The 15,803-nt window shown below is 39.7% G+C and overlaps 1 protein-coding gene across 2 annotated transcripts in view; it reads left to right on the top strand.

Annotated features, from left to right (window-relative positions):
* PPA2 (pyrophosphatase (inorganic) 2) overlaps nucleotides 1-15,803 on the top strand; it is a 37,067-nt gene that overhangs the window by 13,280 nt on the left and 7,984 nt on the right. For both annotated transcript variants that reach the window (XM_014941141.1, XM_014941147.1), the window contains exons 5-9: nucleotides 1,103-1,222; nucleotides 3,050-3,136; nucleotides 4,385-4,511; nucleotides 12,437-12,564; nucleotides 14,332-14,417. In XM_014941141.1, the coding sequence (XP_014796627.1) occupies nucleotides 1,103-1,222; nucleotides 3,050-3,136; nucleotides 4,385-4,511; nucleotides 12,437-12,564; nucleotides 14,332-14,417 (548 nt within the window). The remainder of the gene's footprint in view (nucleotides 1-1,102; nucleotides 1,223-3,049; nucleotides 3,137-4,384; nucleotides 4,512-12,436; nucleotides 12,565-14,331; nucleotides 14,418-15,803) is intronic.

The following is a 15,803-nucleotide window of genomic DNA, read 5'->3' as shown; positions in this document are numbered from 1 at the left end:
TTAGGATGAATGTTTCCCACTGTTACATCCCCAGTGCCAGATATCCTCGTCAGTTTGTTGCATTTCTGTTGTTCTTCCCTTGATTTTACTGAAGGTGGTTTTCATGAGACCTTTGTCTGCTGTTGTCAGTTACTCCTCTTTGTCCCAGTTTACATCAAGAGAAATCATTGCTGAGCTCTGCATCTGTCAAAGTCCCAGGTGGCATATTTGAGGTCTTCACTCAATGAAGTTATGACCATAAGCAGGTAGAATCAATGTGAAACCAGAAATCTGTGAACCTTGATCTCAGCTCTTTGGGATGGTTTACTTGTGGAATAAGTGCATGCTGTTGACAGTTTGGTGTGGTTTAAAAAGGTGGAATTCATTTGGGATGGTTTGGGTGGTCATGCTTTAGGTAAATTACAGGGATGTTGTGAAATGAATATGGACTAAGGGCTGTGTGCTTCTGCATGAGAGCTAGGTACCACCTGAGCCAGGGTAACCATCTGAGCCTGTAACAAATGTCATGCCCTTTGGGTGAGTGTTCATAAGCAAGAGCCAAGCCAACATGGATTGGGTTGTGGTGTGGAGTGTCAAAAGGATGGTTACAGTGAATTAGCTGATGTATGGCAGGTAACTCATGGCAGAGAGTTTGTATTTGAGGTTTTGGGGAGGATGATGATGCTTTAATTAGTTCAGTCCTGTGTTTCTTTGGGAACCAGAATGCTGCCTTCTAACACTAGCTTAACTTGTTCCAAATCCACGTTAAGTTGGCGTTAGGTTGGTGTCTGTTGAACCTGTACTATAAAGTGCAAGAGCTTCTAACTTAAGTTCCTTTCAGTATTTATGTTTGACCGTGATAGTCTCCCTAGAAATTTATGACTTCTAGATTCATTTTTTCCTTGCATACTTCACAACATTATTTAAAACCTTAATAAGCTGCTTTTTGAACATGACCCTTGAGATTTAGAGTGAGGCCATCATACTTTTAATACTTCTCAAACCACAAGCACATGCTCCCAGATGGATCTTTCTAACTGGTTGGATACAGAATGAATTGCTTTCCGTTTTACCATTCTCTCTTTCTCTTGCTTTCTCTCTCTTTTTTTCATGGTCTGCTTAGATTGCCACCGAGGAGCCATTGAATCCCATTAAACAAGATATAAAGAAAGGCAAGCTTCGATATGTGGCAAATATCTTTCCTCACAAGGGTTATATATGGAATTACGGTGCCCTCCCACAGGTAATATTTTTGTTATAATGGTGAAAGTTTTCTGTCTTCTGTGTAAATTGCCTTGTAAATCTTGGGTAGTGCCTGAATGCAAATCAGTTGCAAGAGGGGTGCTTCTCTTTGATACATTTGTAAATTAGGATTTTTTTATGTTGAGCTTTATTATGTCTATAAATTTTGATCAGAATTTGGGTGTGGGAGTAAATATGTGCCGTGTTTCAGGAAGGAGTTAAATGATGAAGAAATCACAAATTTTTAGTCTGTTTCTCTGTACTTTAGTGACAGAATTAAGCTGTCATCGTATGCCATTCAAGAATACTTTGTCAAGTAGCCCTTTTCTGCTTAAACAAGGCATTTTAAAAAAAACTAATTTAAAGTTTTCATTTATTGGAGCATAAATTTTAATTGGCATTTCTTAATATTTTTAACAAAGAGGAACACAGGGGCTGTTCTTTTTTAGATTAAACCTCAACTGCCTTAGTTAACTTTTCTCTGAACTACGAGACTTTACTGATCGTGACACATTCCAGATTTTGAGCCTTGAAAAGGCCCAAGTTGTGGTTGAAATTTTGAGCGTAATGAAAAGTTTAAACTTTTTTAATTTCTGTGAATAACACATAGGACTTAAATTAGTACTGAAGAACATGCTGGAGCTAGAAGAGTAATTTATTTTCTCTACACTAAACTGCATAAGCAATGAAAGTTTGCTCCTGAAAATCTGCTTATGTATTTGATCCCTGAAGAGGAGATACCAGGCAGATGCTGGAGTATAGCAATGAAGTTCTTATTCAGTCAGCACTCTCAGTAGACAAAGTTTCTGAGTAGGTATAGTTGGGAACCAGCCATTCCATTTAATGTTTTGAAATTCATGTACAAAGCCAAAATGAAACATTTGAATGTTTTCCTGGACAAAGTGCATTATTTTGGACTGATGACACTTTCCCCAGGAGACATGTTCAGCTCCCCTTGTTACCTTGCGCGTCAGAGAGGGTTGGAGATAATTGCCACTTTTATTTTCTGTAATAACTTTAAAATACCAGTTGGATCATTACCTCTCCAATTGTTGAAGTCCAGATACCTACTAGGCAGCTGTAACAAACAAAATCCAATTCAGTGTCTCCCTTATCACAAGAGGGCTTTTCATCAGGATCAGCAGTTGCCAGAAGTTCAACCCTGGTACTTGTGATTGCTGTTCAATGCTGTGCAACAGAGAATTAAAAAAACGATGGTAGAACTATCATTATTGCAGGAGTTGCTGTACTGTCCAGAGAAAAATACCATTCCTAGCCATCTTTGCTTCTAATCTACAGATGCAGGGGTGCAGCTGGGCAGGAGAATAGTACTGGTATAATGCAGCCTTAAATAAAAAACTCTTTGAGAGAATATTGGAAAAATAAGTTTGAAGTTGAAATTCTCTCTTGACTCCACTTCAGCAATTTCTTGGTAATGATTCTGCTGCATAAACACCTGAGCATTTGCTTTTCACCGTTTTGCCTTTTAGTATCAGTCAGGTTCTCAAGAACACATTTGAGGTGGAGGTTTGATGCCGTAATCACTGCAATTTGATAAAGTGTGTCTGTTGAGTCATGGATGCAGTTAATATTTTTGTTACTGTGTCCTCAGTAATCCTCATGTTACTTGTCCTGAGTATGAGGACGAGTTACTCAACGTCAATCCATTGGCTGTTTATGTGTTTGTTTTTTCTTTTCCCATTGAGCAAGCCTGTTCTGAGAAACCTGATGTTTTTATTGGTGTGTTTATCAATCTTAGTAATTTAGTTGTTAGAGAAATTGTAATTGCAGATCAGCTGGTAACTGATAATTCTCTTTCCTTTAACAGACCTGGGAAGATCCAAAACATAGAGATAACAATACAGGATGTTGTGGGGATAATGATCCTATTGATGTTTGTGAAATAGGCTCAAAGGTATGTCTTTATCAGGATTAATTGAATTTATCAGGGTTAATTTAATAATTTAGTAATAACTTTTGGAAGAGAAGGGCAGATGGAAAACGAGAAATGATGGTAATAGTCTCAGGGGATTACAAAAGTATGAATAGAGGATCTGAGGAGGGAATAGGTAAGGAAATGGTGGATTTTTAAAAAAGGAGGATTTGGAAAAGTTTGTGTACTGGATAAAAGGGAAAATAAGAGAGCACCGCCCTGAAGTTCTGTTGCTGGACAGCGAGTTTTGAGTGAAGGAAGAAGGAGGTTAAGATTTTGGGGGAAGGAAAAGATTTCTTTCTTTTTCCCCCTGTTAGTAGTACTGGAGCTAGGAACAGGATTCTGAAAGACAAAGTATGGTGATATCATGCACATGAAATTACAAGGTCAGACCCACAAAGGAGGTGGGTAGGTTTGTGCTTTCTCATGGATGCAGACAGAAGTAGATCCCTCTTCTCCAGAGGAGAAGAGAGGAGCCTGTTGCAGAGTTACGAGATACGGAGTGAGTGTATGAAAAAGAGGTACAGCAAACACTGTTAGTAGGTATAGGGGAAAGGCTTAGCTCTGTGGTATCAAAGGTGGGGTTGTGAAAGCAATGAGTTTTGAAAAGGGATCTCTTGGGATATTTTGGGTAAAGGAAAATTTAATTGGTGACCTCAGCAAAGGTGGCTTTATTTGAGGAAAGGAACTTAAAGCTGAATTTCAAGGGAACCAGAAAGTTATAAAGGGAATAATGGCTGCTTGGGCAAAGGTTTCCAATAAAATGCAAAAAAGAGTTGTGCTCATATTTCTGGGGAAAGGATCTATGTTTATATGTGTATATCAGAGTCTAGAGGAAGGAACAGCAAGAGATAGATATTAAGTCCAAGAGTAGAAGAAGTAGAGAGCCAAGAGGCAGAAAGGAGTTTAAAAATGAGCCTGAGATATTTTTGATCGAGTTTGGGGTGAAGATCAAGAAAGTGTGGGGGAAGCAGGGTAGAAGAGAAGGAAAGATTTTCTAGCTTGTGTTGTCTACTTAAATAAAGCTGATTGGAGAACTGAAGGTTGAAGAATAGCAATGGTTGGAGAAAGGCAGTAATCTTAAATAGATGTATATTAGGATTACAGATCTATCTTGCAATTCAGTTAGATGCTGGTCAAAAATATACTATAACTATTTTGTTTGTAAGTTAAACAGGAAATTCTATGTAATGTTTTTCCAAACCTTTGTAAGATGATGTTCTGTTTCAGATTCGTTCTTCTGGTGAGATTGTTCAGGTGAAGGTCTTGGGCGTTTTAGCTCTTGTTGATGAAGGAGAGACAGATTGGAAGATAATTGCTATCGGTGTGGATGACCCAGAAGCTCAGAAAATCCATGGCAAGTATTTTTATCTTTTTCAAAGCAAGTTATGTCAGCAAATGCACAGTCGAATGATACTGAGTTTAGGCTGTCCAGGACAAGAAGAGGCAGATAGGAGAAAGGCAAGACTTTTTTTATTTTGTTTTGTTATGTTTAAATCAGGTGCTTCCTTCTAGGAGGGCATATGTGCTTTCACACTAAGCTTTTGAAAAGGTTCACTTGGATTTTCAAGAGGAGCTGTCATGCAGAAAGTCTTTTGACTTCTGAAACACAACTGCCTTAGAAAGCAACTTCCTAATATTACAGGCTTATGTCCTTTGTAATAGTGCATATTTACCCACTCAGATTATGTAGCACACTACTGTTTTCCTTGTTGAAAGTGTTTGTTCCTTTTATATTTGCAGGCATTGTCTTGCATTCTGAAAAGAACTGTACATTTCCAATGTTTTGTCACTTGTAACTGTGTTACTTCCAGGGTTCGTTGCCGAGTACGAACGACTAGGTTTCACCTTTTAGCTTGAAAATTTGCAAAGTAAACTGCTAGTGCAGCTCACCCTCAATCAGCCTTGCAGGGGGAAATATCCTCTCCAGACTTGTCCTCCCTGTGATCATGCTTCTAATATCCAAATAGAATTAAAGTAATAAAATGTGCTTATGAGAGTAGCACAAGGTGTAATTCTGCTTGCCAACTGTTTCTTAAGAAGATGATACAGATGTATTAAAACTGCAGGGTTTTTACAGTACAGATAAAGTACAGCTTTTCTCTGGGTAAATGGAGGTTCACTTACTCAAATGCAGTGTCACTGGGAATCGTGAGGAGGTTTGTCTAAAAGTCAGTGATTGTTATGAGACCAAAAACCATATATCCCATTGGGTACGTATGATCAGAACCTGCTCTTTCTTGGTAGGGAGTACCAAGGCTCAGAGAGGCTTTTACGTAGGAATAGGGCTATCCAGTAGATTTTTAAGGAATTTTGTTTCTTGGCCATTGAGGCTTTTTCCTGGTTTCTGAATATAAAGTAAGTGTATCACTAGACTGGCCCTTCATTCTCAGTTTTCTTGCAGGTTGCTTAGACATGGAGAATACTTGGCCTGTGGGGAAAGAAGGGGAGAAGAGGAAATGAGGAAAAGGAGACTCCTGGGTTGATGCTGATTAAAATAATGGGCAGATGAATTACTACATAGTGTTTATGACTCTTTAACTACTTTGACAGTTAGAGATTAAGTTCAGCTTAAGGAAATAGTAAGTAATAGTTTGCTGTTAACGTTAGTATCAATTTAAACCTCTATAATGTGCAGTGAAATGTAATGTAAGTATTAGTTAAAAGACAAGTAATTAGCACTTTATATCTATACATTGTTCTGTTTAATTTTTGCCTTTTATTCCCTAACAATTTCTGAGAGAGCTTAATCAGAAGAGTGGATGAGAGAATTTAAAAGGAGCCCACTAAGAAGGGGTAAAACAGGCACAGTTTATGCCACCTGGTTAAGTAGCTCTATTGGAAAGCTCTCTGTTTTGTTTTGTTTTTTTTCAGGTAATGACTGATTTGTCAGCTGTTATGTTTTGTTTTGTTTTTTTTCAGGTAATGACTTGTCAGCTGTGTTACAGCTTTAGTTTGTTTGGGAGGGGAGTAAGAGTTTTAGTCTTGTTAATTAAAAAAAAAACCCAAAACACAACAAAAACCAACACAAAAAAAAAAAACCCAACAAAAAAACTTCCAAAAAATCCCAAAATGGGCAAACCATTGCCTGTAATTGATTCCTGTGTGCAGGAGAATAGATGCAAAACTTCAAGAAGAGAACTGTCCCTCCTTCTGAAGTTCAGAGAACTGCAGGAATAGTTATCCAGTTTATTATGATTTCTCTTTGGGATTGGAGTTGCAGTTCAGGATTTACAAAAGCAAAGAAAAAGGGGGGAAGAAAAAAAAAGCCCCCATCTGCTTTCACAAAACGTGACTGGCTTGCAGTGTTTAACAGCAATCCTTCTTCAGTCTGAAAACAAACAAATCTGTTGGAGTAGGCAGTACAATATGTCCTTTTATACTTGTTTTCCCCCCTTCCCAAAGATGTTAATTATTTCAGTATAAAAGGAGAGCAGCTACAGATAAAACGGGTATCTCCCTCAATAATTGACGTGCTGCTGTGTTACGGCGGTGGCCTCCTAGGGAAAGATGAGGCTAAGTGTTGCCTTCTAAGTCTGTCCAGTCACTTTTGCATCATTTACTAAACATTTAGAATTGGACTGAGAATCATCACATTTGCTTTCAGCTCAGTATGTGCACAGCCCCCAGTGAACACTTGGAAAAGCTAATTCCGAGCCACCAGAGCGGTGATTACTTGCAAACCCCATCCTGAGCCCGCGCAGTGTGTTAACTCCTCTTGCTGCTTTAAGCACACCCCAGGTACTCTGTATATTCTCCTTCTGGGATTGTGATCGTTCTCATAAGTGCAATTGATTTTTCTGAGATGTCACAGAACTTAAAACTGAGCAGTCCCAGCTTCTGAGCAGTCCTCATTGTTTATTCATAGCACTCCACTGTACTGTGTCCTGCAGGCATTTATTGATAAATACTGGTTCAAATTGGAAACCCTAACTAGAACTCTCACACAGAACAGTGAGAAACTCTAGTTTATAGTGACAATACCCAGGAATGATAAGCAATGCTTAACACGTATTCAAGCAGGAACTGTGTCATCAGTGGGAATAGCAGGGGTTTAGGGTCTTTTTTGGACTAATTTTGGAAGGTAATCTGTTTGAAGTTACAGCACTTAACACTGGTGGGCATGGGGACAATCTCACTCCAAATAAAAGCTGTATGTCAGATGCAGGTGTCTGTATGAGAGTTTTTTAGACTAAAACTGGACATCTTCAGATTTGTTTCAATAAGATCTGTCTATGTGGCTATCTGAAAACTAGTTTTTATTCAGGCAGTTGATAGGCATTATCTGGCATTAGCTATGCCTATATAGGCATTAGCTGACCAGTAGAGCAACTTCAGACCCAAACAGGTCTAGGAAAGGGCCTTAAAGCTCCTTGCACACTGAAACACTAAATCTTGGTGGTGTAATAGACCTGGCTGCATTTTGTGTGTGTGTGTGTGTGTGGTGGTGGTGTTTTTTGTTTGTTGTTTGTAAAATACTAGCTTGCACACTGAAACACTAAATCTTGGTGGTGCAATAGACCTGGCTGCATTTTTTTGTGTGTGTGTGTGTGTGTGTGTGTGGTGGTGGTGGCTTTTTTTGTTTGTTGTTTGTGAAATACTAGTTAGGAAAAGCAGCAAATTCTTGGAGTGGAAATGCTGTTTATCTCATCATTTGGATTGAATTTAACATCTTGGAATTCACATACATATCTGATGTGGTTTGCAAGGTTGGGCTCAGAAAGCATGAGTGATATTTTCGTGCTCTAACTTGGTCTAAATGTATATGGCATCTTCATGTTGGACAAGAGGTTTTGTAAATCACTGGCACTTGAAGCAGGAAGTGATTTTAAAGCAGCTTATGAGAAGTCTGACTCTGAAAAGGTCATTTTACCCTCCCTGAGCAAATTGGACAAATCTTGTGTGCTGGATGGCATTTTGGAGGTGATTTACCGGCCTGGAATCTTAGCAGCCCTTTTTTTGCTCTCTGGAAGGATGTCTGGATATAATCAACAGCAGTTGGTGATGTCTGCTGGCTTTGTTGTCCTACCTTTTGCTGGCACTGGTGTAGTTAACTGTGCCGTGTTGCGATGCTGCTTTTCCAATGTGCAACTCAAGACTGACTTTTTGAGTTAAGTGATCAAACCCTAAATGGCAAAACCAAAACATATTGCCTACTTTGTACCATATATTGTTATAGCCCCTTGCGTGTGAGTGTATTTATATGCAGAGCAGCAGCAGAGGCCCTGAAAACCTTTGTTGTGGATTTGTGTAAGCATTCAATATAAAGAAATTAATTATCTGTACTGAGGCTCCCCTCCTACCCCCTCGCACCATGCTGCACAAAATACACCAAATGCCTTTATATGGAATGTAGCTGCTGCTTCCTGTAAATGTTTATAAGATGTTATTAAAAACATATGTCCTCTCTTCCCACAGACCTTGTTTAGAAAGCTTGCTGCAAGCATGTTGTTTTAGCTTTGCTTGCAAGAAGCAGCATCTGTTGTACTAAAAATGGTAGTTTTGTACAAATGCTTTTGTTGCTCTCTTTTGTAAAGCCAGATAGAATTGGGATCGGCGTTTGCATTGGCTCCCTCCCTCCACAGAGAGCTAGCAGCAGTTGTTTGTGCCAACCTCTGGAGATTTTCCTTATTGAGACTAGACTGTAACCCTTAATGTGATTAGCCATCTCTTTTTAACCCGTGGTGCCCAGAAAAATGGGACCTATGGTTGTGTGTTGGCAAGTATACAGAAATTGCCACCTAGAGCCCAGTTGCTGATAACGTTCCTGCAGGAGTTTAACCTTTCTGCTCTGCCCCTCTGTGCAGGGCTTGCTTGCAGAGGTGAGACTGCAATGGGCCTGGTAGGTACTTGCTACTCCTGTACTTGCTTGGCCCCTTCTGGCATCAGTGTGAGTACGCTGCTCCCAGGGGAGGTAGGCAGTCAGGGTCAGAAAGAAGAACCTACTAGCATCTGTTGCAGAAAAGACATCTAACTATAATTTTTGTTTTTAATCATAGCATGTAGCTAGCTTCTATAGCTACTACTGCCGTAACTCAGTGTGCTGCTGATGGTGATCTTTCCTTGTACCTTTCTTTGCTTACTCTTTTATGAGTGTGTTTTTCTGCCCCTGATAATGCCAGAGATGCTGTTTGGATTTCAAAGTGGAGAGGACGAGCTTTCTTTCAAGCTTTTCTATGGCACTTTGTAACTGAAGAGGCAGCTCCTGCTTTCCGTATCCTTAGTGCTATGTGCTGACTCCACAGCAACGGGGTTGATATATATATTATTTTTTTTTTTTTTTGGTTGCACTGTTGCACTTTTTCCTGCTGACTGCCACCAACTCCCATAATAAAGAACAGTGAAGTGAAGCGTGAGGCTGAAGGAGAATAACTTGCAAGGAACCAAGTAGATAAAAGCAACCACTGCCCCCCCCCCGCCCCTTTTTATTCTCAAAACCAGAATATACAATACTATAGGGTACATATAATGCTGTAGCCTGATTCTGTGTAGTCATTTTACCCAGACAAGGTATTTTCCAGTAGAGAGAGTGTGAAATTCAGAGAGATGATTCTATCCATGAAGATAGTCATTGCTATCTTAAGGAGGTAATGAAAGCCTGCTCCAAAGCCTATTCTAATATTGGAGTTCTTTAAATAAATATAAACAAAGCCTATAGGTAAGGAACAACAGATGGGTAAGGGCCCAAGTGTCAGTAGACAATAAAGCACTTTTGATGAACGGGTTTTTATGGGAATAGGAGGCAAATAACCAAGTAGGAGGAATGGAGAAGCAGCATTAGGAGAGACATTTGCTGGAACAGGACCCAGAAAAAAGGATCATCAGTCTGAGAAAGTGTCCCTGAATTTAAGTAATGTTAGGAGATAGAGACCTGGAGTTCATCCACTGTTGGGAGCCAAGGAAATTGTTGCAGCAGCCTGGTTTGCTTTCCAGACTTGAGGAGATAGTGTCTTTTCAACAAGTACTGGAAATTTTGAGTTCAAAACCTCACAGGAGAGGACATGACAAGGATTCAAGATGGGAGGAGGGACATTCCCCTGCTTGGAGAGAACAGGATGATACACTGGAGCCCTGTAACCGATTTGGATTGGAGCTGCAGTTTTATTAGTGCCCAGATGAAGCATCCTGCCTCCGCCCTTTTCTAAATCATTCCTTCTTGGTTGGTCTCACCCACCCCAGTGAAAGGCTTCTGGTACTCTTAAACATGTATTCCAGCTAGAAGACCTGCCTCTAGCACAGCCTTCCATGCCCTTGCTTTTTTTCTGGGATTCTGCCAATGAAACTCTCTAATCTTCTACAGGCAGATGGCCAGCAGCCAAGTTCAAAATGCGTTGTGCTTCGAGTCCATAAACACGTAGCCCTATTAAGTGCGTGCGGAAGCGAAAATTTACATGGGGTTCTTCAAAGTTTTATGTTTTATTCTTTGGGTACTGTGTGATCCAGTGGAATTTTGGAAGTGGCATCTGCCAGATATCTATGAACACTCAGCATACCTTCTCACGTAGGTTTGGTCTCACAGTTCAGTTCATGTCATCTCTCTCGGTGGTCTATTGAGAATCGAGTGGTCTGCAGCGCAAGGCTTTTTCCCTTCTCTTACTGTTCTCTTTTTGAAATACTTGAATGTCTTTGTTCAGGTTCACAGACTAGATTTTGAAGAGACGTGTAGGCACTTAGGGATGGAAAGCACATGACTAGGTGTCAATCCTGTGGGCTAAGAAACGCTGAAAATCAGTTTTATAGAACTGGATAGACAGAAGAGTATCCATCAGGAATTAACTGCTAACCAGGAGGCATCAGTGAGAGTGGCATATCTATGAGAGAAGAGAATGCAGTAGCCAAGCAGTGTGGAGAGGGAGCAAGAGAGGGGATGAGATGACAGGGAATCAGGAAGGGAGAGATGAGCAAGTGATTTGCAGAACACTAGAGAAGGAGAATAACACCATGGAAAGTGGCCTGGGCAGAGTGAGGTTATGAAATAGCTGGAAGACTGCATGCACTGCCCAGCAATAAAAAGTAATCTCCCATTTCCATCAGAAGTGACTGTAGAAAGAAAATAGATGGAAAGAGAAGGATTACACTGGCTACAAAAGATACTTGGCTTCCAGAAAGGACTAAATTCTTCATTGTAGCAAAATTAATTACAATTGAAATGAAGGCTTTTTCATGTAAACATATTGCCAAAGAGTTAATTTACCAGGGGGCTGATAGGACTACCTTATTGCAAGTGATAGGAGTGATGGTAGTCTCACAGGACAACCCAGTAAAATCTGATGTGCACAGCAGAAGTAAATGTTTAAGCTCACGAACAGCATCTTTGCTATAGCAGTATGGTCCTCGAGCAGGATTCCTGAGTAACTGTTTAATCTCTCTGTACCCACTGGGCAATGTTGATCTCTGCCTCCCAAGGGTGTCCTGCGAATGGCACGCGTTCCTCTTTGTGTCCTGTTCCATTTCTGCACGGTAGGATTACAGAGGTAAAGGTAGAATTAGCTTATCACTGCAAGTATGCAGGTATCACAGGGTTATCAGCAGAGTTAGTGTTTAGTGCTCCTGGCGCGTATCTGTCTTGTATCTAATGGGTGGAATTTGGAAATAATGTGACAGAGGGATGCCTTTAATACAACTTTGAGAAGTCAAGCATGTACTTTGTTTTCAAGTGCTGGTTTAAAAATCCGTGTGTTGAAATTCTTTTTACTAGCTATCCTTCCATTATCAAAAAATGCCTGTAGTCCCTGCAGTTGCTGAGCAAAAAAAATTACCTCACTGAATAAGTATTGCGAGAGGTACCTACTGAGATGAAAGCCTATAAATATGGAATTCTCTTCCTCTCCTGTCACAAGTATGGTCCTTTTATTCATTGTCCCGTTGGGCCTTAATTAATGAAGGGCAGGAGGCAACTGGTTTACCTGTTTAGTGTGGTTGTGAAATCATAAGATATCAACTATGGGCAGCTAATGTAATAAAGTGAAGTTCCCCAATGACTTTGAAAGTTCTCAGTGAAATCAAATTGCTTGCAGATCCTTTATGAGACTTTAAAAAACAAGTGTTACAAAAATTGTGAGTACAAAAAAAAAAAGTAAAAATGACCATTCCTTTCTTTTTTTTTTTTTTTTTTTTTAATTTCATAAGGGAGCTGACTGCAGATATTATCAACTGATTATCAACTGATAATTCACTGACTCTGTGAGCCCCAATGCAGCACTGGAGCACCCTGGACCCACATTACAATCCCCAGCTTCGCCGTGATCTTTTTTTTTTTTTTTTTTTTTTTTAAATCTACAGATATTGATGATGTCAAGAAGCACAAACCAGGTTACCTTGAGGCGACGGTTGATTGGTTCCGATTATATAAAGTTCCTGATGGAAAACCAGAAAATCAGTTTGCTTTTAATGGAGAATTTAAAAACAAGGTGAAGATAATCCAAAATTAAAAATGCATTTTTCTGTCATGTGGCCTCTCTATACATCCTAGAATTTTTGGAATTATAAAGGAGGAGGTTTAGCAAAAAGAAGTTTTATACAAGGGATCTTTGAATCCAGTTTATTAAGCTATAAATAAATAATGTTTGCTGCCTTCTATTTTATTCAGGAAAAATGCATTGATTATTAAAGGAAGTTGCAGAACTAATCCTGGTGAGACTTACACACACATCTGTATGTTCATAGATCTTTTTTTCACAGCATTTTCATTTTCCCTGTCAGGAATGAACAAAGTGTCTTTTCAAGTAATTTTTCAGTCCTGATTGATAATTTTTCCTGACTTTTTTTTAAGGCTGTGCAGTTTGAGACAGACAATAGGTTCTGGACTTTTTTGTATTCAGTATTTGCTCAAGTGTGTAAAAACATTTGAGCTGGTTTTGGCTTAAAGGCTGAAAAAATATTTTTCCCTTTCTTAGAAAAAATGAATGATGTTTTAAACCATCTCCAGTAAAAATGGCAAGTGTTTGAAAGGAGAGTGGACCTGGGAATAGACCTCGCTGAAGAAAATACCTGGATTTTTTCCAGAGGAAATTGGGGGTGATTTGAGTAAAAGTGATTCGCAAATCTTGTATTGCACACTCTCTTTAGATTATTTTTGGCAAAGAATCACAGGTTTTTAGTGAGTGGTGTCCATGTGTCAGCTAGTTCAGCCTTGCAGTGTGCTATCAAAAGTTATAAAATGCCTTCTAACCAGCACAGCCAATTTTACATGTTTTGTCTGGTCAAAGAGATGCCCTGACTTCCCTCTGCACTAAAACTGTCCTTTAAATCAATCAAATGTAGGGTTGTAACGCTTGATAACCTGATCTCTCCCCTGTTCTCCCAGGAACTGCTCTGAGAGATTTTCCTGCTCTGTAAAGCAGTGTTGCTCCGTAGTGACAATGTAACGGTGTATCCCTGTCAGGCCGTTGGAGGCACTCAGTGCCCCGAGATAACTGGGTTGGGAGCACTTGAATAATTCTCAAGTATTTCTAGAGACCCAGGATGTGGCCAGGCGACTGTGGCTGCGCTCCAGCAGCTCTGGTGAAGTTCACTGTGTTCCAGTGGCGTTTTGCCAAGTCACTCCTTGTTAGGAAATGTGAATGTTCTGTTGGCAGCTTTTTTGCAAACCAGTCCAGATCCCATCATCTGGACACTGAGGGATTATTTTACATTTTTTTTTTTTTTTTGAAGCTTTCTCATCCGTCCCCCCACCCCCAATATTACTTTTGTTTTAAACAAACAAAAACTGTTAAGCAGCTGACGTGTTGCATTAAGTATATGATTGGGCAATTAATGAAGTAAATGCAAATTTTGCCACTAGAGGGGAAACCTTAACTCTGACCCTGATGTGTACGCGTAACAGAGGAGTCATAGCTCACACACTTTGTCCCATTTAGGACCCAGTACAGTTTTCTACAGCTGTAGGTGTCTGCGTAGCATCTAGTGCTGATTTCACTTTTTTTTGTGCAGCCTTTGTGTTTTCTGGCTGTGGACTGAGGGAAGGTCCTGAATGTGTTGCCAATGTATTTGACAGATAGTGAAGTTTGTTTCTTTTCATGAAAAAGGGTGTTATATTTTCCAGAAATTTAATGAGGCCTCAAAGGAGGCCCCTTAAAAAACGCATGAAACAGTATGTTTTAATGAACTAGTTCTGTGGCTTTTTTTCCTGTTTAATAACATTTTAAATCATAAAACTTTTCCTTGATGTAAACTAGGATTTTGCTGTTGAAATTATTAAATCCACCCATGAATGCTGGAAAGCTTTGCTTCATAAAAAAGCTGATGGAGGTAATATTAAGTGGTAAGTATGCAGTGATGTCTTTTCCTCTTTGTATTGTGCTAGTACTGGTGGTATTCAACATGTGGCAGCTGTGCATGAACTGCTTAGTTCTTTTATTTTGAGATGACAGGAGTACTCATGGTTTTGATTCATAATTAATTGATAACAGACTATGATTGACTAATCGCACCTTGTATGACAATGGAACTACTTAACAGTAAATCAAAAATATACTGATTATAGAAAACATAGATTACTTCAGCTTTTGAGAAATGGCCTCAGAGTGTTTGTTTGGGATGATTTTGGAAGAATCTCAGTATCTCATGCAAATCCTCTTGTCAGTGTTTATTCCATCCTTCCATGCTCCATTGCTGTGATGCATAATTCTTTTGCAGCTTAGCATTCTGGATTTTTTGGTTCTCTGGAATGAGAGAACCAAATTCTCTCAGTAATGTAGTAAATTCTTTACTAGCCTTGGGCCTGATCTAAATTAAAATGGACTTTATTAAGCTCTCTGAACTGATTTGCGTTGGCAGTTCTGGCACCAGAGGCCCAGAAGAGCAGGCAGGTGTCTTTCCTTTGTGCTTTCCATGGGATATAGATTGCCATTAGCAAAACCAGAGGGCAAAGGTTGTGGGGAAAGCTGTGCTCAGACACTCACTGTTGCCTTCTACTTTACTGGGAGAACATGACTTTCTCTGTCTTTCTTGAAGCAGCTTGAACACCTTAGCAGTTGGACAGGTTCTACTTCAGCATGGCAAGAGTAATGTACTATAACATTACAATTTTGGTCTTGATTTCAGAGACACTTTGAGCTTCATGTTTATGAAATTAAAAAAATAATCAAAATTGCAACCTTGGTTTGAGGAATTGAACTTCTTGCCATTTACTGTGTAGGACCTTAAAAACTCACAATCAAACTCGCTTTTGGTGTGGAAGGATATATATTTGTTGGGAAATATTTCTGCAAAGTATGACAGCAGAGATTTCCTTTTTGCTAGATACTGCAGTCAATTTACTGCAAACCAAGGGTGTCTTGCCACAGAATCTGGCCAACCTTCAAGGCACAAGAGATGGAGGGATAGTCATACCATCTGTCCTAGCCATCTAGGTGTTCTTCAACTCCCTCAGGAAGTGCCAGTTTATCTCTGCTGACTTTTTTTTTGGGGGGGTTAGTTTCTTGACTGTGGTCCTCTGAACTGTACTCAAGTTAGCTGCCAGAAGCACTGAGTGTGCATTAATCTAGAGCATATAGCCCAAACTCCCCTTCAAACCCAAAGAAACAAAGAATATCCCTCCAACCCCTTCCAGCATCACTGGTTACATTTGTGGTTTTGACTTCCTCATTTCTCGCAGATACACATTTCTGAGCTCTGTAAGTGAAGGTGTTTTTTTCCATAGGTACTT

Source organism: Calidris pugnax, unplaced genomic scaffold (genome assembly GCF_001431845.1).
Source record: "Calidris pugnax isolate Ruff unplaced genomic scaffold, ASM143184v1 scaffold34, whole genome shotgun sequence".
In the NCBI taxonomy this organism is placed as follows: domain Eukaryota; kingdom Metazoa; phylum Chordata; class Aves; order Charadriiformes; family Scolopacidae; genus Calidris; species Calidris pugnax.
This window is presented reverse-complemented; position numbering and strand designations above follow the sequence as displayed.